The 23,532-nt window shown below is 52.0% G+C and overlaps 2 protein-coding genes across 5 annotated transcripts in view; one reads left to right on the top strand and one right to left on the bottom strand.

Moving 5' to 3' along the window:
- LOC100679830 overlaps nt 1-23,532 on the bottom strand; it is a 69,652-nt gene that overhangs the window by 43,543 nt on the left and 2,577 nt on the right. The window lies entirely within an intron of this gene.
- Nucleotides 19,132-22,614, top strand: LOC100119732 (L-lactate dehydrogenase-like). 4 transcript variants are annotated; one of them, XM_008212609.4, is made up of 7 exons: nt 19,140-19,346; nt 19,462-19,605; nt 20,296-20,413; nt 20,659-20,832; nt 21,025-21,198; nt 21,525-21,760; nt 22,324-22,605. In XM_008212609.4, the coding sequence occupies exons 2-7, from the start codon at nt 19,468-19,470 to the stop codon at nt 22,501-22,503; spliced, it is 1,020 nt and encodes a 339-aa protein (XP_008210831.1). In that variant the 5' UTR covers nt 19,140-19,346; nt 19,462-19,467; the 3' UTR covers nt 22,504-22,605. The 4 variants fall into 4 exon arrangements, with proteins under 4 accessions (XP_032456915.1, XP_008210831.1, XP_032456908.1 ...); XM_032601017.1 differs by having other exon boundaries at nt 19,141-19,241; nt 19,407-19,605; XM_008212612.4 differs by having other exon boundaries at nt 19,142-19,346; nt 19,476-19,605.

Raw genomic sequence — 23,532 nt, 5'->3', positions numbered from 1 at the left:
GCTGTTTCTCCGGAAGTCGCGCTTCCGAGAACTGCACCGATATATTTTCGTCGACGAGGGGTGTAATGCGTCCGCAGAGCAGGTTTTTCGTAATTACACGCTGCACTATATACAGCTTCGATTGCGTGTAAACTCCGTTTACTCCTCTGCTGCAGCTGTAACGAAATTATCTAATTTTCTTTGCCTTGTCCCGATGGAAACAATTACGCTCCGATTAGCAGCTTGTTATATCCGCGCCGTAATGACCAACTCCAAACATTCGGCTAATGTATCCCCCGCACGCATAATGTAAACACGGAAAAAAAGCTCGTAATAAGGAGCCAAATTAATCTCCGGCATCGTTACCCGCGCCACATCCATTACAAGCTCGTCCGACCGTAATCGAGCCGTGGCCTCCGAGAAAAAATGACACTACTCGCTCGGGCAAAGTTTTTCCTATATATATATAACGCGACTACCCCCGCAGTATACCTATACACACAGGACAACAAGCACGAGCCGCACGTGTAATTCCCGAAGGAGCATCCGCGCGGCGAGGAAGAGGCACTAATCGGTCTTTGTAAGCCCGGCCGCAGGAACAAAACGAGCGTGCAGAGCCGTGTGTGTGTGGAGAAAAATCACTAAGAGTAGAGAAAATGAGATTTCCTCGGCAGGGAGAGAGACCGAATTCCACGGATGAGTCGAGCCGGGCCCGAAAACGACGCGGCGACAAGCTCGCGCTGCGCGTGTATACCTGTTTTCAGGTAAGAGCAGCTGCTTATCTCGGGCATTAGTCTGGCTTGTCACGGGCCTAACAAATGAGCCTTGTAGAGCAGCAGGACGAGCTACCATACGCACACACACACACACACACACACACACACCTCTTTCGCGATGGCGGTATCGCGCGACCTAATCAGCACGCAATATTTCCTAGCGGCGAACGTATTCCGCTATTCATTTCAGAGACTCTACTACTCTCCATACACACGAGCTCGCAGTATAGTGGGTATACGCGTGTATGAGATAGGATAATAAGATGGACAGAAAAACGCCGTAGACTCCTAGCGGGCTTTTACGCGAGCGGAGATTTATGCGCGAGTATTGTTAATATAAACGAGTGAGAGAGAACGGTAAAGTCTCTCCTTCGCGGAAATTCGGTGCATCAGCGAGGCGATTTTCGCAGGATCTCGCGAAAACGGTATAATTAAGAGTTATAATCCTCGAGCGCGCGCGCTCGCGTCATTACATATATATATATATGTATATTGGCTTTCTCGAGGGCAATTTATAATCGTTCGCGGGAGCAGCGCGTACACGCACAAAGGATGCTGCACTATACACGTAATATAAGGTATATGCTGTATATATAATAATTCGCAGCGCGCGCACGGCTTCATATCGCTCAGGTAAAATTCTGTAAACGAAATTACCGCGGAGCATTAATAATCATAAGACTTCGGAAGGAACTTGACGCGCGGCCCGTCGGCCGACTGCGCGGGTGATGGATGCTTTATACATTAATTTCAATCAGGAGTGTCTCGTGCAGAGTGGAGCGCGCGTATACACTTTGTTTCTTTTCTTTTCATCGTCTACTGCGGCTCGCTTATGTGGGAGCGTCGTGATTGAGCTCGCGTTTCGCTACCTTTTTAAACATCGCGCTACCGTGTGTGCCGTTCGAAACTATACAAGCGTCATTTTTCAAATCACGAGATCGAGAGCGGCTCGACGAGCCTCGCACGGAGGAAAAATCGAAGCCGGGAATTACGCGTACGACAACGAGAGAGAGAGAGAGAGAGAGAGAGAGAGAGAGAGAGAGAGAGAGAGAGAGAGAGAGAGCGGGAGCCTCCAGCGGGACGCGGGTGTATCTCTCGACATCTATAGCCGAGCTTGCTGCAGCACAATAACAAAGTGCATCTCTCTCTCTCTCTTGCGACGCCCAGGGCTAAGAGCGCGCGAAACGAGAGGGGGGGGAGAGAGAGAGAGAAAATTGCCTTCTGCGCGTATAATAGAAGCCCGCCGTTATATCGCGGTTAATTCGAGTAGGCTCGAGCGGCGCGATATCGCCCCTGCGCATCTCGCACTGACAAATACCTCGCGGAGGCTGCTGCTGCGAGATTTCTATCTCTCTTTCCGACGACGACGACGACGACGACGACCCAAGAGAGAGAGAGAGAGAGAGAGAGAGGGACTTAGACCGCGGTGTCAACGGGCCGAGGCTCGTTTCGGGACGGCGCGGGACACCGCTTTCGGGGAGTATATTTATGTGCGCGCAGGACTTCTTTCTCAGCTCGCTCGCTCGCGTTGCGGAGAGTGAGAGAGCTGGTTTGTAGTTTTCAGAGCCCGGACAAGGCTGTTTGTTTTTTCGTTTTTAATTGTACCGGGAAGGGGCTCTCTGGTTTTACAAAAATTGGACAGATTTCTCGGATTGATGCGGCGCTTTTTATAACAAAGTTGCTTTTCGACAATGAAGTCATATTCCGACAAAGTCAGCGAGCCTGTAAAACGTTCTGCATAGGAAAAAAATACTGTTATACGCGCAGCACCGGCTGCGGGGCAACCTATAATTAATGCAAATTAGCTGCGAGTTAGGGCACGAAAAATAGAGTCGTATCCCTGCTTTAAATTACAATAGAAACACCTGACACCGATCTCTTAAATAGAACCGTACACACACACACACACACACACCGACAGCCAGGCCTACTCACCTCTCCGCCTCCTCTACTCTAAAAAAAGGAACCTACACCTTCATCGTCGCCGGCATGACGTTACGTAGGTATACATACCTGCGCGCAGCCGACACCACGTCGGCAATCTGGCGAAAAAATCCACGGCTTTCCTCTCTCTCCCTCGGCTCACGCACATAAATATATACGCATCGGCTCTTCTTCTCGAACGATTACGGAATGGGCTAGCGGCCGAATAGAAACGTTAAGCATCTGGCGCGGAGGATTATCGGCCGTGTCAAATCGAATTTGCCGAGCTACTACCTGTACGGGCTACTCTCGGCTCACTCAGAGTTTTTTTCTTCCTCGCCGCACGGGCTGACGCTTTTCAAAAACCGACAGCCGCGCCGCTCTCGTGAATATTAATTTCCCGATGAGAGCTGCGGACGATGGGTTTATTACGTATAGAGCGCACGCGATCCGATCTAGACCGATAGGCGCGGCGCGACGCCGGTTTAACGGCTTTGTTTTCCCGGCGTCGGACAAGTGTTGAAGAGCCTCCGACAAGTGCGAGAAGCCTCGTTTCTCCAGCGATCGTAAAAAATGTAGTGTGTGTATACCGAGGTAAATAATAAACACGTCGTAAGTGCCCCGATGCACTCTCTCAAGGGAGACCCCCCTGCGAATGCTTCGCTCCGCCGCAGCCTCCTCCAAGTCGATGATACTCCTTTATTTTCGCGGATTAAAGATGTACGCGGTAAGTGGATTACGCATACCCGGGCGCGACAAAAACACACCGCTGCAGTCGCTCAGCGCGGCGTTAAAAGCCCGCTCGAAAATTCTTATCTCGCGGCGACGAGTCGCTTATCTCGTTTTCTGCACCGGATTACACCGAGTGGACGTGTCGAGCCACTACTGCCGCCGCCGCCGCCGCCATTGAGATTTATCGCCTTTGATTTTCTCCGGCTTTTCGATCCCACGCGCGTATAAGAGGGGCCATCACGCCGAGAGCCGAAAGGCTGAAAAACGTCGGACTCGCGCGCTCGATTATGCGGTAGGGGAGAGGGATGATGGGAGGTGGGCCTTGGCGGCGGCTCAGAGAGAGAGAGAGAGAGAGAGAGAGAGAGAGAGAGAGCCGACTGCTGTGCAGCGCTTTTAAATTCGACGCCGGCTTTCAGGCGTGTTCCGGGTTGTGCAATCTTTGCGCTTTGTGAGGAAAATTTCCTTTCGGCATTTTTTCGCCGCGATGTTCCTTTTTTTCTTACTCCGATGAACGCGGGTTTCTTCGATTTTAACAAAGTTATTATATGAACTCGGAGCGCGAAGAGCAGAGGATACGACGGAGCATAAAAATGGAAGTGATCGCCGCTATAAAAAACCGATAAACGCTTTCATTTAGATATATCCGTAAAAAGAAATATCTCATCTATAAACATAAGGATCGCGTATCTGCGTTGTACATCCCGATAAAAGATAATTTACAGACTGCCATATAATTCCGAAAATGTAGAATACGCGTATAAAACTCGCGGCGAGAGTGAAAAGGAGAAAAACAGACTATCGGCCAACGCTCGGCGCGCAAATTTTAAGGATCAATGAAACAGTGTTTTACGACGACGAACCGCTTCATCGAATACATTCCCGATATATATACGCGCCGAGAGCTCTCGCTCGCAAGTCCGAGGTATAATTCCATTTTACCGCGATTTTACAGCCCAAAACACACAGTAAAAATGTATACAGCTATAATACACTATACTCCCCGGTAGCCGTGCGCCGCACCGCCCATATGTTGACTTAGCCGACGTACGCGCGGATAATGCGCATACATGCATGCGGAATATCGTATGTATAAGAAAGACCGGCTGGCTTTATACTAGTCCGCGCGCAAGCGGGCACTTGTCGCGCCGACGCGAGGAATGCGGCCATTATTATTGTGGCGAGGATCCGTCGTTAACGACTCGTCACACGAGCCTAATTTATGCGCCATTAATTAGAGAGTCGTAAAAAACAAAGGGCCTGCGTGCGCGCAGAAATTGCACGCGTATACGCGATCGTGTACAATAATATACCGACAATAATAATTCCGTTTTTTAATTGGCCCTGATTTACAGGGGAGTCTCGCGCAGGAAAATCGTATACGGATACACACGCACGTCTACATTAGACTGACCGCGAGGCCGCACACGAGCGCGTCTTTCGCGTACGATTTATCGCACTGCACGGCCTTGTATAAATAACGATATTTATATAATCGCGTCGTCGCCGCGATTGTCGCGTTTCTTTTTCGTTTGTACACAGTTTTCGTTTCGAGAGGGGACAAGGCGAGATAACGATCTCTTCTCTCTCTCTCTCTCTCTCTCTCAAGCCTTTTATTGCACGCACGAATTGAAGTACGAAATAAAGTGCGGAGTTGAATATTACCGACGCGATTATTGTTGCCGGCGGCGGAGGTTTTGCGACAGAGGAAAACTTGCGCGGGTATACACGTGTTTTCGCGGTAGGCGGTACGAGCGCGCCTAAACTTTTGCAGCGGCGCTCGATCGTTTTATCGCCGATGCAAATTAGCCGCACGAGCAGCTCGCCGCCGATAAATTTCATCCAAAAGAGGCGAAAATCAGTCGGGATAAATATTCATCGGCGGCTCTCTATACAGTCTCTGAAATTCTCACGACCTCGACTATACACACACACGTAGACGTCGAATAAAATCTCGATAATCGAACGGCCGCGCGCGCGAGCGAACAAAGTCTCTGTGGCTTCTCTCTCTCTCTCTCTCTCTCTCTCTCTCTCTCTCTCTCTCTCTCGAAAAAGGCAAAATAGATGGCGTTACAGATATCGCCGATTTTTATCCGCATTCAGCGCTGCGGAGCGTAGGTAGGTACAGCGCGCAGCTCGATCCCCTCGACATCATCAATTATTTGGAGTTGGCATGTCTCTCCCTCCTTCCTTTCGCAGCTATCTCTCGCTGCTGCTAACTCGCTCGCGCGCGCGATTCATCGCCTCCGCGCGCGCGGAAAACAAAAGGAATGCTACCGTGCGTATAATGCCCGGCTCTCTCTCTCTCTCTCTTTCTCTCTCTCGCTTCGCCAACAACAGAAGGAGCAGAGGTAGAAGGCCAAATGACGGATTTCGCAGCCACCGCCGCGACGAAGGAGGAAAAAAAGCCGGAGCGATAATCGATTTCACGCAGCCGCCCGCCACACATGCGAGTATACGAACATACGTGCGATCCGAGACAGAGGGAGAGAGAAGGAGAACGAGAAATAAATGTAAAAAAAGTGAGCGGAGAGCGAGAGAAAGAGAGAGAGAGAGAGAGAATTTATTGTTTTCTGCGTGCGCAGCTCTCGTTTTATGTCCCTCGAGCTGCCTTTGGGCCAGCGGCGGCTGCTTTGCATAAGAAGAGGAGAGTCCGAGAGTGAGAGAGAGAGAGAGAGTGAGAGAGAGAGAGAGAGAGAGCGCAAGTCATTGTGCCAGTGCGTTCGATGGCTTTTCGCTCGCCGTCTTATTATCCCGAGCCGTGGGTACGTATACGTATATTCTATAGGATGCACCGGACCTTTCTATGCAAGCGAGCGACTCGCTGCTATTCGCATCGCTCGGAACACACAGAGGGATGGGACGTCCGGGGCGGCGCACGCGGCTCCGGATAATTTCCGGAGATTTTTTTCAGCGATAGATGCTGGCGTATGGGTATACACCGATCGGTGTTAATGCGATTCGGGGCGTGCGCGCGCGCGAGCAGCAGCTGTCGATGCAGTGCCGCTCGAAGGAATATTGGGCCGGGAAGGGGGAAGAGAGTTTAATGCGCTGAAATGCAGAATATTGGATTCCACGACTCGACTCCCTCTCTCACTGTGTACGCAGCACGCGTCGATAAATTTTGCGGTCGACGGTCTATGCTGCGCGCGTTATTGCTTCACGAGAGAGAGTTATGGGGGATAAAAAAGATTCGATTTTTCGGTGTTTCGATGGCCGACGGCGGTGTGAATTTGTACGCGCTACTCGCGATGATTTATCGCCGGTTGCTTTCGAGGTAGAGAGAGAGAGAGAGAGAGAGAGAGAGAGAGAGAAAATGAAGGAAACATCTGTCGTCCGCTGGTATACATACGCCTAATTAAGATTTTTCACCTCCGCGCGACGAATCGAAAAACCCACAGCGGAAAGATGCGGCTTCCGGAGCTTATATAGGCCACCCGCTCGACACGCGGCTAATCGAATCACCAAAGAGGCTCGCTCGGGCACGAGCCGTTCACGCTTCGATATAAAATATCCCTCTCGTATACGCACACGGCGAAATCCGCATTCGTTCACCCCCGCGCGCGCGCGCGCATGGACCACCTATAAGGCTCCGGCGCATTAGTACAATATCCGTGAATAATTAGGACAAAGCCGTGCGGCCATAATTTTCCTCGGATATAGCCGTCGTCAAGTAGCAGAGCGGCGTATAAGCCTCTCTCGCACCTCTCGCCGGCGGCAGCATCACAAGCGCACCCATACGGCGCGGGGATAATGCCGAATCGGCCCATTAATTCAATAGCCAAAGGAGCGAAAAGGGGGTGTGTATGCGCCTAGCGTAGGCGTCGGTCCGAGAAGAATTTCGGCACAGGTTAAACGCGCGCATAGAGAGTCGGTGCGAGGTGTATATAGAATAAAGAGAGAGAGAGAGAGAGTGGGAGAGAGAAGACGGAGGGAATAAAAGCGCGAAAAACGGGGAGGAGAGCCTCCGGCGAAGAATGGTCGGAGTCGCTCTGCTCTCCGGAGAGAGATCCCTTGCGATGCCCCTCTCTCGTTTATATTCTGCGAGACTGTATAAGAATGGGAATAAAGAATGCCGACGCCGAGCCACGGTAATAAAGGGACAGCGGGCGCGGGAATGGTCGCGTCGAAGGGAAAAAGAGAGCCGCCGTCGCCGACTTTATACACACCCACACACACACACACACACACGCGCGCGCGCGCGCGCTGTGTGCTCTCTCACGTAAGAGAGGGAGAGAGGACGTATGGGGTGTCGGATAATCGAGCGGAGGAGCTTAGACGTTTATTGCCGCCGCAGTCGGGGAAATACGCCGACAAGGAACAAGTGCAGCGCGGAATGCTGCGGCATCAGAGAGTCGAGACAGAGAAAGAGGTTTCCTTGCGAGAGCTCTATGGGGAGAAGCAGCTTTTTCGGCGCATATACATGAGAGCGAGGGGAGACTCGATGATGGATGGGGAACTTTGACACTTTTGCGGATTGATTTTTTCCGCCGCGTTGCCGGGAATTGCGGAATCACGCCGAGGTGAGTAATCGCTCGAATTATTATTTTACCGCACGGCCGAACGAGATCGAACAAATGTACTCCGCGCGGCAATCGATTCGAGCTAATGGACGCATTGAACTTTTGATTAATAACGCGCATAAAGTGCGAGTACTCTTTGGATTTTACGCGCGCCTACAGCCACGTGTAATTTCATCGAAATCCATTAGACCGCTTGTATTTATAAATAAACGCGGCAGCTTTTCGCATTACGAACGCGAGAAACAAAAAGCGCATAATCGCTTCGGTACAACTTCATCATCGCTGCACGACGAGCGAAATCCCCGGAAACGCAATAATATCTTAATGAAACAAAGGCCGGCAGTCCTCGTATAACGAGAGCAAAGAAAAAAAGAAAACGAAACCCCAGCGCGATTCCGCGTAGCGGTCCAAATTTGATAAAAGCGCCTGCAAAAAGCGCCGTGTCTCTTCGGAGAACCACCCAATTCGCGTCCAATTTGTCACTCCTTCATTTTTTCCCCCTCGCAGCTCCTCCGCGAGCTACTTGCTGCACCTGTCGTAAATCGAAGCTCTCGCGCAATAAAGTATACGCGTCCCGCGAAAGAAGCCCGCTCCGGCATTCCCGAAATCCGGCGAGATTCCACGGCCGTCGCACCGGAAATCCTCGAATTCTGCAGGCGCGCGCACGTTTCCCCGCGAAATTCGCGAAATTTCCGCGGTAAAAAAGGCCGCCGTGCGTTCAAGCGCGAAAAAAGAACGCGTGGAGGTCCTTGAAATTCCAGGCAATCAACATCGCGCGTGCGGTGGTGGCGGGACTTGTCTTCTCTCTCTCTCTCTCTCTCTCTCTCTCTCTCTCTCTCTCTCTCTCTCTCTCTCTCGCACGCATGTGGGTGACGAAAGCTCCCTCGCGCGGAATATCAATTTGGCGAGTGTGTGCGCCGGTGAGAGACTCTTAATAAAATTGCGATATTAATTGCCGATCGCGCGGCGCGTTGAATATTCAGAAGCTCTCTCGCTCTCTCTTACACGAAAAAGCAGCGCCCGGTTTTTGCATATATTTATGCGCTGCTGCAGCAACAGCGGAGAGCCTCGAGCCTTTGATTAATTAATAACCGGGGGAGAGAGAAGGTCGAGAGAACGCGACGATTGGATGCCGAAGCTTTTTTCGCCGATGTAAGCTGCGCGCGGGGCCCATTAATTAAGGATACGGCGCATTCTTCGGAATTAGAGAGAGAAAGAGGGGGGGGGGGAGAGGGAGGCAGCGCGTACGTGTGGAATTTTTTCCGCCTGCGCAGTCGTCAGCAAATGAAATAACGACCCGCAGTCGTCGGGCCATTGTTTTGCGCGGCTACCAGCAACAGCGGCTCATTGTCATAATGACGAAGGAGGGCGAGCGATTTCGGCCCGTCTCTCTCGCTCGACGCACGTTTGATTGGCAACGCCGGCTGCTTTTCTTATCGGACCCGTATGGGTATACGCGATCGGATGATTGGATGCGCGCGCAAAAGGGAAATGCTCTTTTTGCGTCGTCGTCTCTCGACAGACGGAGAATGGCATGCTGATTTCACTGTCGTTTGTTCGCTCGGCATCAAGCGAGCCGGTCGCTTTTTACCGTGAGAAAAAACCGTCCGAGCTTAATGGTTTTAATTTAGAGACGATCGAAGAGGAGATTCAATTTCGAGATCGCAATGAGGGAGGATGCTCTATATTCACCTTGCGCTCGAGAGATTCCGATCGCATACGCGCCCGAGCTTTATGTGCCAGGTGTATTTGCATAGGAGGAAAGGTTTCACGCCGCGGCGCAGCCTTTCGGCCGATAAGGCACTCCCGATGATGCGCGCCTGTATCGAATGTCACTATGCATACACACGCATACGCGTGGTCTACATCGAGCGATTCGCAGAATTCGTTATCAGAGAGCCGAGCGCGCAATAACTCAGAGCCGCGGCCGTAAACATCCAATCGACATAGTCGCCCTCGCATACCCGCCGCTACTATATCCGCGCGCTCGGCATACCCGATCCGCGATAATGCAGTCAGTCAGTCCCGAAACAGTATCTGCGCGAGACACCTGCGCATCCATCATCATCCCCCGGCGTTATATTAGCATTCAGCCGGTATATGCCAATCTCGATTTTTCCCCCGAACACAAGCGAGCTGTGTGCCGACCTCGACCTCCTCGCGCGCGGACAAGGATAAAAACACCAGTCCGCAGAGAGATAGGCGATAGATAAACTTCCCTTCTCTTGCGTTCGCGAAAAAAAGAAACAGAGTCGAGAGCGCAGCGGGCGTTCTCGCGACGATCTTATCTCGCGGAAAAGAGTGTACACTATATAGGTGGATACGTTTTCTTCCTCTATCTCTCTCGCTCTCGCTCTTCTCCGCGGGATCCGTCCCTGACACGGATGCCTCGCGCAAAATCGAGCAACGCGACCTATACGCACGAGCGGGCTCATACGCGTCGCCGTAAATTGCGCCGCACTCTGGTATATAGCTTCCTGCTGCACCGCGAGCGAGCTTTTATATACTGGCTGTATACACGGACGAGAGGAGCTCCGCGAGCTACTAAATCGCCGAGCGCCGGAATTGGATGCAGCGCGTGTGTGTGTTTAGGAATCGGACTACCGGGAAGAGCCGTTTACGAGGGGCTTTACGCGCGAGCTTTTTCGAGTTATCGTTATAGTTTGTAGAGTCGAGTTTTCGAACATGAAAAACTAACCTCCAACAAATCGTGATTAACGTGGCGTTGCGCGAATACTAATGACCCCCACCACGACGAGATAAGGCATCAGCGTCCGCTCATCATCGAGTCGCAGAGCCGCGCATCGAACTTCGAAATTCCCAATCGGCTCGGAAAAGGAAAGCGCGTGTCTGCCGCGAAGAAAAATGATTTGAAAGTTTAGTAGCTCGGGTCTCCTCGCGCGCGCGATCGTCTTACGGGAAAAAAAGTTAGATTTCCACGGCACGTGTGCGGCGCGGCCGACTTATCTCCCGGCGACGATCTTGATGAGGGATGACGCGCGTGCACACGTACATACTTCTTCTTCGCTTAGAAATGCAGCGATAATCTTTCTCTCTCTCTCCCTCTCTCTCTCTCTCTCTCTCTCTCTCTCTCTCTCTCTCTCTCACTCGGCGGAGAAAATATATGCGTTGACACAGACTGCGCGATTACGATCTGCGCGCTGCTATACAGCTCGCATACGGTTAACAATCGGACGCGGGAAATTTGAATTCCAGCCGCTCCGTTTTTCCGGTCGTCGCCCGCGCGCGCGCCGATAATCGAGTTGTTGCGTGATATTTCGGTATTGATTTTGTATAGGATGGAAGGCCGAACGAAAGCGGCAGCAGTTCGTCATTGCATTTCAATCAGCGCGCGGCGCTGGACGTCTCGCGCTGCAAAAACAATAGGTGACGTGAGGGATTTCGATTTAATTATTCGGATTGTCAAATTTTGATGGACGCGCGCCGCTTTTTTTCAACTTTTGCCTGGAAATATTTGCTCTCGCACTTTCGACAGCTTGCCGGTTTTGACGAAGCTCCGGCTTTTGGAAATGAAAAAGTGCTTTCGGCGTGCAGAGGTCCGATCTTTCTCTTTGTTGAAAACGAAAAATGTAAACAACAACGCGGACAGCTCCTCTGCAACAAAACTGGCGCGTATATACATTCGTCGAAAACATTTTTCCATCAAAATAAATCCGTTCGCCGTGCGGAGAACAAACATTTTCTCAGAATTTTTCGCAGAGCAAACGAATACTGCAGCGCGTCTGCGCACGCCGTGAAATCCCTGGCGATTTTCCACCGGCGAAGCAATAAAAGCTCCGCAAGGAAGCCCCCGGGGCAAAATGCGAGAAAAAAAACGCGCTGCCGTACCAGGACAGCCGGAAAAATTCATAAAACCGGACAAGACACACGGAGAGTATGAAAAATAATAAAAAAAAGAAAGTGAAACGGAAGAAACGTACGCGCAATAATTCGTCGGTTCCCTCTCGTCGTTGCGGCGCACAATAGCTCGCATTATACGAAAGGGCGTCACCGGCTGCATCCTCTATCTCTCTTGCGCTCCATCCCCTACGCGCGCACATGTGCCACTCGGACAAATTTTTTCTCTAATCGATATCGCACCGTTCGCCGCATATTCGCATACTGTACACGTGCGCCTCCATATGCATGGCTATATACGTATACGAATATCCGCAGAGACAGCCGGCATATGGCTGGAGAGAGAGCAGCTTTACGCGTATATAACCGTACGTAGGCACGTATATACAGCTACACGAACGCGAACATATTCACGAGTGAGAGGGAGAGAGAGGAAGAGAGCGAGCGCATATACGTGTATATAAGTTATGACACGGAGCTTGGCTTTACGAGTCCGCTAAACCTTATTTCACGTTATATACGTCGAGAGCGCAGCGGTATACGCTGTGTGCGGAGAGAGAGAGAGAGAGAGAGAGAGAGGGCCGCTCTCTCTAGGCACAAAGCGGTCCCGCTTTAACGCACGAGTCGTATATACGTGACGTGTACATTTTTGCTTTACGATCGCGAATTTCTCCGCCAAATGCTGTGTATACGTATGTGTGTCCACGAGATACGGCTCGGGGATTCGTGCGTTATTATACTCTGTGTCGATGTTTAGTCGATGTATACGTTGCCCGGCGCTGGGCTTATCTGTTGCACGGTTTGTTCCTCTCTTTCTCCTTTTTTTTTATTTTTTTTTATTTATTTATTTTTTTGTACAATCGACACACGCAGAGCTGTATGTAAGCGGCGTGTTTAACATCGATTTCTTTGTTGCGTATAGCCATATAACACATACACGACGAAAATAAAACTCTCCTCGCGTCGAGAGATTTTTCTCTTAATTAAAGGGGCGAGTGTATGGGATTTTTCGCGAGCGTCGCCGTATAATAATCCTCGCGCGCAGATTATTAAAGCGGATAATATCTCCCTTAGATATAACTTCGGATTACGGCCTAATCCCCTCTGCAGCTGTGCGGAATATATAAAATCCATGCTTTCCATCCGTGTGCTAATTCTCCCGCTTTATTATTATTCGCGTTATATTATCCCTGAATACCGTAGGTACGATGAAAAAAAAATCATCCTCTGCAGTGCGCGTCGCGTATCGTTCCTCCGAATCTCCAGAAACAATCCCGCCAATTAATCATCCGGCCGCGCGATATTGCACTCGAAAAGCGATTAGCCTCTCGCGTCCCGACAATTAGCGCGTCGTGTCCGCGGTAAAAAGAGAGCCGAACCGCGAATAATCCAAATTCCCCGTCGTCAGGCTTAACAAACATCAGGGGCCGCAACACCTTCGTGGACCGTTAACGCACTCGTAAATTATTCAGGCGCACACGTTATACGCGAGACTCGAGTTATGAGCCACAATTATCCCTCATGGCCGTCTCAGCTCTGCTCAGCGAAAGAAGAAGAAATTTCTCTCTCACAAAGCGAGCCGTTTTTTCGACATTCGAGCGAGCGGCGATAAAATCTTACGCGGAGGGAGAAAAATTCGCGGCTGTCGTGTCGAGTTGCACTCGCTTAATTATCAAATAATTGTCATTTATCTCGACAGAGAGAGAGAGAGAGAGAGAGAGAGAGAGAGAGAGAGAGAGAGAGAGAGAGGACGAGAGCTGCGGCTGGTGCAGTATCGGGTGTCGGATGCCGCTTCCTCTCGGCGGCGGGGAGAGGAGACGTTCATTTGTTTCGAGAGAGAGAGAGAGAGAGAGAGAGAGAGAGAGAGAGAGAGAGAGAGAGAGAGAGAGACGGAGACGGAGACGGAGACACGATCGAGAATGATGATTCACGCACGAAAAGAGTATCGGCTGACGCGACAAATGGCAGACGTCCGAGGAAGTCATTAATGCGCCCACGCGGAGAGAGATGCTATTGTATACGGCTGTCGTATAACGAGGCTGTCGCTGAAGCGAGATTTCGGATGTAATTAATGTGAGAAGAGGCTCTCGAGATACAGGCCGCCTAATTTGGGAATCGCTTTTAATTGTTCCGATGCATCGGAATAGAGGCTAATTTATTCGGAAGCCCGGAGATTGGATCGCCCTACACGAAATTCAAAGGAGGACCACCAGAGCCCCAGAATATTATATGTGTGTTCTGAATTTCGAGATTACACCGCGCACTGACGTTTCCTCGCGACGCTAATGAGATTCCGAACGCGCGAGGGAGCGCAACACCTACTAAAGCCCCCCACCCACCCTCTACTCCCAGACGGAGCCTTTTAATTTTTGAATAACGATAAGCTCCCCCTCCACGCTCGGAAAAGACACCGCACAGCTGGCTGACGCGGGGAGAGAGCACGGGAGAGATCATTGCAGCCCGGCCGCAAATGTATGCGCACTCGCTTATGCATGCATGCCGACTTTTTCGCATAGCGCAGCAGAGCTGCCGCGAGGGTATATAAGCGAAAGGCGTCCAATCGTTTTTTACGATCCCGGCACTCTTATGCAGATGGCGCACACGTGCTGGGGAAAAGCTCGGAATGCGAATGCGGTGCTTCGAGAGATATCCCCCTCCCCCCCCCCCTCTCGCTCACCGTCCGCGCGCGTGTATCCTAAAAGAGGATAGGAGAGCTACCAGTTTGTATTATTACGTACAATGGGCGAAGGGAGGGGTTTGGATTTCTCGGCCGAGCGGTAAAAGCTTCCTGTATAGCTATATATACCTGTACTCGTTCTATTTATCGCGCGCGCTCGTAGACGCGTAAAAATGCTAATGCCGGGGGGTCTTTAAGAAGCCATCGTCGCTTTCGCGGAGGATTACGGCTTTATTATTGAGCCTAACGCGCCGCGACGACGGAGGAGGAAGGCTGCATTTTCATGGAGATTTTTCCGCGGACGAGATGAGTCGGACCTTCTCGCATTCAGATGTTAATTCCGGAATTGGTATACCTGCATTATTTCTCGGTGCAGCAGCGCCGCGGCCGTTATTCAAATCGAGAGACGTACGGACTCTGCGAAGATCGAACGGCCCGAGACGCTGCACAAAAGACTTATCGAGTCGTGTACTTCGGCCGATGCGTATTTGTATCTCCTCAGCGGGCTATTTATTAGAACTAGAAAGCGTCGTTGTGTTTACGTTGATTCAGCGACGTCAACATTTAGCGATATAAATTTCAAGAGCAAACCGAATCAAAGTAATTTCTTCATAATAATACGTCGCATATATTCTTATTAACAAAAAGGAGCACATACCGTCACTCCAATCCCCGTCGTCGTCGTCGTCAGCAAGCGAAAAAGGTGTACACAAATTTTCCGGAATAATTAAACGTTGTTTAATCAAAGCTACGTGAGCGCGCGCGCGCGCGCGGGTCGTTCAAACACAATTTTAATTTAGCCCGCGCACGGGGAATATCAACAAAAGGTAGTCCGCGCGCTACAAAAAATTCCTCTCCTCTTAAAACAGCACCACGACGGCCGCGGCGGTGGAAAAACCGCGCGTATATCTCGTCGGTCCGCTCAAATAATTACAGCCGCGCGCGCACACACGTTCCTTTTTAACACCTGTTCCTGCAGCGTGCGGGCGCACCGAATCCCATTAAAACGCTCTTCAAACATACGCGCGGAGAAATCCTCACTAAACGTGTACAGGCGAGGGGAATGTTTTTTCCATATATGCATATATATATATATATATCAGGCCCCCGCACAGAAAAAGCTCGCGCGCGACGACTGTTTGCACAAAGAGTGTAGAGAGTTGGAAGACTATATAAGAAGAAGCTGCAGCAGAGGAATGAGAAGAATCGTTCGTATGGGCCGGGTGTGTTTTAAAAATGAAGACATTCAGATGAAGATATGATTCCCGGTATATAAATCACCGCGCGACGGCTGTCTCGCTGCTCCCCTTTGTCTCTCTCTCTCTCTCTCTCTCTCTCCCCGCGTATTACTTATGCTCCATACACTCGCGCTTTACGCCGCGCGCACGCGACCGCGCGTGTATTCACCTCGAGAGAGCGAGGCGAACGAAATTATTGTCATCCCGAGAAAAGGACGTGCGCGAGCATGTGTGCGCCGAAAATAGATGGGGCTCTCTTTCACGCACACTGCAGCGCAGCAGGGCCTATTTTAGCGGAGTCGCTCTCTTCTTCGGGTGCGCCGGACTGGAAGAGCTGGGTAGCTTTCTTCGCGCGCGAGAGAGTACAAATTGAAAAATTCTTAACCGCGAGGAGAAAGGAACAGCGCCGCGGTGACCTCTGCGCGCGGATGTACAAAAGCCTTCTTCTCGCAGCTCAGCTCTCCTTTTTCAAAGAGATTTCAAAGAGAGCGGTTTATACACTCGATCTCCGGAACACGTTTATCCCCAATAAAAACGCGCGGCGCTGGCGGTAATAACTCCAATTATAAACATCCAGCGGCAGACTGCCTCGAAAACGTATATACACGTAAGTACGTTTTTCCTTTGTGCTCGCTCTCGACTCTCGAGTATGCGGAGTACACACAAGTTCAAGGACACGTGTCGTCTATTTAGTGCTATAAGCGGGAGAGATATACACACTAAATAGAAAGAAGCCGCTGCAGCCGTGCACGAGAGAGAGAGAGAGAGAGAGAGAGATATATAGAATGGCGAAAGGAACATCGTTCCGGCGGCTGCACACAAGAGGGCGAGAGAGAGAGAGAGAGAGAGAGAATACACAGGCCGGTAATATACCCATATACGTGGTACACGTACGAATGGCACGCGATGCAGCGCGGCACGGCACACGGCGAGATGAATTCTGTACTTACGGCCGGCATCACTCACGAGCGAGAAAAATCCGGCCTAAGGAGCTCCAGTCATGAGATACACGTATAGCTATATAACCGAGAGAGCTTCGCCGGCGAAATATCGATTACTTATAGACGAGCTGCTGCTGCTGTTGTTGTTGTGCGGTGGTCGGGGATGTGGAAAAATGGAATCGTGAAAAATTCGAGATCGAGGCACTTGCAGCTACGTCGGCGAGGGGACTTGAAAGGACGCGGGCTTTCGCGCGCTCGAGCTTTTACGATATTACGTGCGACCCTCGGCTTTTTCCATTCTCTCTCCCTGGTGCGCGCGCTGATGCGATCGAGTAAACTGAAATTGAGAATTTCGAAGCTTTGAATTATATCATGATGGATATTTTCGTTCGTTGTTTTCCGCATTTCGGCGAGAGTTACCCGAACAATTTAATGTGTACGTTCGATATTATATACGTATACGCGGGGAAGCCGAAGCCAAGAGTTCGGAAACTCGCCGGCAAACACGCGAAATCCCGAAAAGCAATTTCGCCCGACATTCCCAAGCCGAAAGAGTATACACAAGACCGCAGAATCGCCATCCGCTCAACTCCGACGCGAGAGAGTACAACATTGAGCGACTGACCGCCGAGCGGAGCCGAAAATGAAAAATCGCTGAATTATTAATACGCGAGCACGGCCACCGCGGCTATTTACCAATGTCAGAGGATAATTCTGGAGTCGCTGTTGCAGGAGAAGAAGAAGAAGAAAAAAAGCCATCAGAGAAAGAAGAAGTCGGGGGGAGGAGAAGAGGGCCGCGTGTAGGTGTGCGCCGCGCATATCGCGAGGCCGCGGCTTTATCATCGACGCGCCCGGTGTTTTTAACTTGTCGCCGCGCGGCCGCGGCTTTGTTATTACAAGCGGAAGCTCGTAAAGCAAGCTCCGCGGTCGTGCATCAAGATGTACCTATATAACGTCCGACGGGGGTGGCTCTCTCTCGCTCGCTCGCATGCTACAGGTAATTACCGCGTCGCCCGGGCACCTGGCAAGCTTTACGGCCAGCTCGTCTACACGTGTATGTGTGTAGCTTGAGAGCGAGAGGACGAGTATTAATTTTCTCGACTGCTGGGACCGTCCTACACGCGGCGCGCGAAAAAACTCGTCTGCCCTCGAGAGACGTCCTCTCTCTCTCTCTCTCTCTCTCTCTCTCTCTCTCTCTCTGTACATATTATACGCACCTATATCTGCCACTTCTCTCTCCCTCTCGATGTATACGTTTCTGCCGGTGAGAGATGTAAAAGTAGACTCAGCTCGGCGTTACGCGCGCGCGATATTATCTGCGATCGCTTCCGCGGGGGTGCGCGCGTATAAGCCGGCCGAGAGGTTACGGCCCAAGAGACGAGCGGCTAATAGAATACTCGATGCCGCTCTCTTTACGAGTAGCGCGAATATGCGTAAATTGCGGCTGTCTCGCGGGGATGCCGCTACCGGCTTGAGTTTTCGCTCGAACTTTGTCGCTCTGAAATTCCAAAGGCTAATTCACTCCGCGGAGCGTAAATTTCTCGCCTACTCACCGCCGCCCCCCTCTGTATACGTAAAAGTGAGAGTCGGGACGCGCGCGGGCTAGCTGGAATACCTCCGCAGCTTCGTTCGCGGGTACCATCAGGTGTATACCCCGCTCGCACACACACACCACACACACACACACACACACACACACACACACACACACACACACAGACTGTCGGCCAAGCCGATGCGCGTCCGATAGGCCGGGACACGAGCATAAACAATTGCGCCCGAGCCTCGCCCCTTTCTCTCTCTCTCTCTCGCTTGGAGTATACATACATACCCCGAGCGTTGGCGCAATAAAAGAACGCGAAAGACTCTCCGGACCGCGCGAGCGCATAACACGGGCGAAATGAAACGCCTGCGATGTTTCCTGATGGCCCCGGGGTCGAGGACTGCCCACCACGAGTCGCTCCTCGCGTCCCTCGACCTTTCCTCTCTCTCGAATCCGACCAAAAAGTTGAGCCTGCAGAAAGAGAGGAGAGAAAGATTGCCGATACACGCACCTCCGCGCGAGCGGCCGCGGAACGATATGAGCGATCGGCGATCTTAATGAACGAACGCGCAAACGCGAGGGACTCTCTCGACTTGGGTGTTTATAATTAGTATGGTGGGGGAGAGAGAGGTGGGGGGGGGGGCATCGGAGGCGACTTGTGTGTTTTCGAGCGTACAACTTTGACTGATGATCGGCATCGCTGCTACCGATCTCTTCGCCTGCACGCGCGTGTTTGTGTGCGACTGGATTTTTCTCTCGTCTTTTGCTCTTCTCTCTTCTCTCCCCTTTCGTTCGTGTGTTTCTTTGAAGAGATAGAGAAGTGACAAGTCGATAATTAATTGTTGCCTCGGCTGTTTACCAGCTAAGCGAGATCTCCCCCCACGATGCTGATCGAGCGATGTGCCGAAGAATTTCGGATTCCGAAACAAGTGTGTGTAGCATCTCGCGTTTGTAACAGACGACTGTCGAAGCTTACGTTCCCCCTGAAAACAACGGTCGATGATCGACGGAGCAGAAAATTCAAAGTATCGTGTAGAGGAAGGTTGATCGCCCGGTAATTTAGCGATCAAGCGCCGCCGGGACAGCGAAAAAAGCCTCTCGAGATAAATGAATCATAGGCGAGGAGTTATATACGTCGAGGAGGAAAAAAACAAAGCCCGTGCGTATAAGCGTCTATAACCTCTCTCTCTCTCTCTCTCTCTCTCTCTCTCTCACTCAGCTGTGTATCTATCTAATGAATGATGAATGAGACGCAAGAAAACGTGATGGAAAAGGCCGGCATGGCCAGGTTTTTATTGTCCCGGCCGGTGGACTGCGCCGGCTCATCCTCGGACTCGTGTACTCTGCCGAGAACGAAAATCGTCATCGTCGGCAGCGGACCCGTAGGTGTGGCCGTCGCCGTCGGGCTTTTGTTTAAGGTTAGTCCCGCCGCGAGCAGCGGCCTTGAACTTTTATACGCGTCCGATAGATCGAAATAATCGAACTTGTACGCGCGATGAAAGGGGAAAAAATCGTTCAAAGAACGCCGGCTTTGTTCGGGCCTGACGCGCTCCGATTGAGACGCTTCAATCTCCGGCAGTGTTTGCTCAATCGACAGATCGTCGTATTACACACGCGAGATTTACGATCGAGTGATTAATTGGGCGATCGATCAAACTTTTTCAGACGAAAATTCGTCGCATTATGCGCGGGGAGAGAGAGTACGGAATCGATAAATCCCCCCCCCCCTCCCCTCACGAAAGATAACAGTCCAATTACAAGCTCTTAACCACCCGCCGAACTCACCTACCGCGCGCAGCAGTCGTTCCCGAACTCGCAGAGAGCCACGCGATCGCGCGCCCGCATAACTCCCCGCAGAAACTATATACTGCCGCGAAAAAAGAACGAATAAGACACGCGGACACTGCGCCACTCGCGCGCCTTGAGAAACGCATACATCCCGCGAGCGACTCGAAAAAGAGCATGGACCGGCTCGCTCGCGCGGACGTGTAATTATTCAGGGATGAGTTATCGCGCTGAAAAACGTTCTGCATAGCGTCGTCGCCCTGAGCCGACAAAGACGTCTTTGCACAGCTATATAATATGCATGCACACATCCGTCCGCGCAGAGGCTAGCCGCGGAGCTGATCCTCATGGACGAGAACCCGGAGATGGCGAGAGCGGAAGCCGAGGACATCGCCGCCGCGGCCGTCTTCCTCGGCAGCCCGAAAATCCGCGCCAGCACAGGTATATTCTCGCATTTACATGTATACACGCTGATGCAGCGCGCATACCTCGCTCGGCCGAAGAGTGTGTAATATACGGCAGTCGGGGCCCGGCGGCGGCGTTCGCCTTTTTGATGAATACGTAATCAGCGCGCGCGCATGAGTTATCGGGCTGCTCGGCGTTTACGGCCGCGCGAGTGTAACGGCCGGGAGATTCTCTCTATACATGCGGATGATAGAGCTCTTTGTTCGAAATCCGCCCGTCAGATTACAGCGAGGCGAGGGACGCGACGCTCTGCGTTATCGCGGCGGGCCGACAGCAGCGGGACGAGGCCGACGCCGAGGCCGTGCTCCAGCAGAACGCTCTGCTCCTCAAGGAGCTCGTGCCGAGCCTGACCAAGTACGCGCCCAACAGCGTCCTCCTGGTGGTCAGCGAGCCAGGTAATCGATGCATCATTCTTCGCCCCGAAATCCCTGCAGACGCATCCGAGGGAGGAAGCCCTTTCGGGGGCGTTTTCCGGCTTGTTTGCAGGGATTACGGTACAGAGCACTCATCCGTCAAGCCATAATGGCCCCCTCTCTAAACGAGCGCGCCTTATTCCTCTCCTCTATCGGCTCTCCCCGCGACACAAGTGGACGTGCTGTCGCACTTGGCGATGAAGCTGTCGGGTTTCCCGTCGCAGCGAGTCCTCGGCCTCGGCACGCTCCTCGACAACTGCCGTCTGCAGCACGAGCTGGCCAAGGAGCTGGGCGTTAACCAGGCGGCCGTGCACTCGATGGTCATCGCCGAGAGCGGGCCTACTTCCGGTAACTATAATCCGGCGGCGTGCGTCGTCGAGTCGATTAGCGACGGGCGAGCGGCTCCTTTCTTTCGCCTTCTTTCCCTCTTTCTCTCCGAGCACGAGGTTATTAGGGAAAGCGCGGCGTCATCCCTGCGCTAGAGCGCAGCTTTTGTTCGCGGCGATTATGCAGATCGACGCGCGATTTCCCTAAGCAGGCGCCGATCGTTTTCGTACATTGCGCAGCGCGCCGCGGAAACTAGGCTATAATACGCGCGTATAGCCGTAAAAGGCGATCCGCGCGCATGCAAATGAAGGCGTTGCTTTTTGCCCCCCCTCGAATTCGAATCGCAGTACCAATATGGTCGGCCGCCTCGGTAATGGGCATGAAGCTCAAGGATATCGACAAGGACATCGGCGATCCGGAGGGCTTCGCCGCGGCTCTGCATGCCAAGGTCGTGAATTGTAACCGAGAGCTGATAAGGCGCAAGGGTCAGCACTGCTGGGCCGCCGCGCTCTGCACCTGCGAAATCATCGACGCCATTGTCCGCAACACTTGCGCCTGCCTCACCGTCTCGACGTTCGTCAAGGTGAGAGAAACGTTTTATGCTCCCCGCGGCTTTTCGCACTCTTGTACCTCGGCACTGTTTGCCGTATATGCATAAAATGCGAGGGCGGGTCACGTGTGCACGTTAATTGCGAATTTCAATTCCCCTCTCGTGCGATTTATTTGTTCGCGGAGCGATATCCGATGAGAGCTTTTCGTGGAAAAGTCGGTAATTCAATATTGAAAAACACCGTCAAACAACGCGAACAAGCGAAGCCTCTTCAGAGTAAATCCATCAGCCTTTTTGCTTTTTTTAAAAGCGCGCGCATGTCGATCGAAATTGCCCAGGCGCGTAATGATTCTCCGATTTCGCGTGTATATGCAAAGGGGAGCACGTTTAGCAAACACGAGTAGGCTGCTGCTGGCAAAGTTCGCCGCGCGCGCCCCTCGCGAATACTGTTACTGCAGCAGCGAAAAGAGAAAATTGACAAAAACTCGTCCTCGCCTGGCACTCGTGCGGGCGCGCGTCAGCTTGACAAAAAGAAAAAACTCGGCTCCCTCGTTTCCCAATTATAAAAGTCGAACTTTCGTGTATATGTGTAACAGGGCTGTCGTCACGGGCTGGAGAAGGACGTGTTCGCGTCGCTGCCGTGTGTGCTGGGCCGAGGCGGAGTCCTCGCCTACATGCGACATCTGTACACGCCGGAAGAGCAGGAGCTGACGAGCCGATCCTGCCGGCGCATCTACGAAGCCCAGAAGTCCGTCCTCGGAAGACTCGAGGAGTAGCCGTGTGTAGCAGTAACGATGTATATAGTAACCCGAGGCGAGGGACTTGCCCTGCGGCGCGTGCCCGCTGCTGAAAAAATAAAGAGGAACCGCGCGTCGACACCTACTTTGCACGCCGATGCTTCTCTCTCCTCTCTCTCTCTCTCTCTCTCTCTCTCTCTCTCTCTCTCTCTCTCTCTCTCGTTCCTTCCTTCCTTGTGTTTTTCGAGCTAAAGACCGGCGACGCTCGCGCGGATATTCTACGCACACATGGCACCGGATACACGGGCGTGCGCGCGTAAATTATCGGCGGCACTGTGTTTTTTCCTCTCTCCCCCTCTCTCTCTCTCTCTCTCTCTCTTTCACGAAAGAAAGCGCGCCGATTCATCAGGCTTACGATATTCTGTTGTGTCGCGAGCGCGCGCAGACCCTGGGATTATCGCTCCTCTCTCCCGCGATGATATACGCACTGACTGCACGGAGCCGAGGAAAAAAGCCGCACTTGTTGCAGCTCGGCCAATCATCGTCCGGCGCAATTGGCGTTACTGCTTAATCTCGCGGCGCTCTCCTGCGGCTCAAATTAAAGCGGCGAGCGCGTTCGAAATTGAAGAACACGGCGAGAGGGGGGCAGGAATCCGCGCCGATGCGTCTTACTTAAACGCGGAGAGCGAAATCCTGATTAATGCATTTTTCGCGTACGGCCGATTATTCCGAGAAGAGGAGCTTTGCGAGAGCAAGATATCTTCGGCGGCGATGCTTTTAGCCGGCAATTTCAGCGGCGCGCGCATTCATCATTTTCGCCCTGCGAATCGTATATATATATACACGCACTAGAGGTGTATACAACACACATCAGCTCGCGTACGGATTCTTCATAGTCACGTCGGATAATAACGAAAGCAAACAATGACGGGTATACGTCCTTCTGTGCGCTATGCAAACACGTTATACGAACATAATACGGCCGCGCAGAGCGATTATTCTTTTATGCATTAGAGAGACTCGCGGTGGCGGATCATTTTTCCGACCAACAAAGGGATGAACGGCTCG

This window comes from Nasonia vitripennis, chromosome 1 (genome assembly GCF_009193385.2).
Source record: "Nasonia vitripennis strain AsymCx chromosome 1, Nvit_psr_1.1, whole genome shotgun sequence".
Classification (NCBI taxonomy): Eukaryota; Metazoa; Arthropoda; class Insecta; order Hymenoptera; family Pteromalidae; genus Nasonia; species Nasonia vitripennis.
This window is presented reverse-complemented; position numbering and strand designations above follow the sequence as displayed.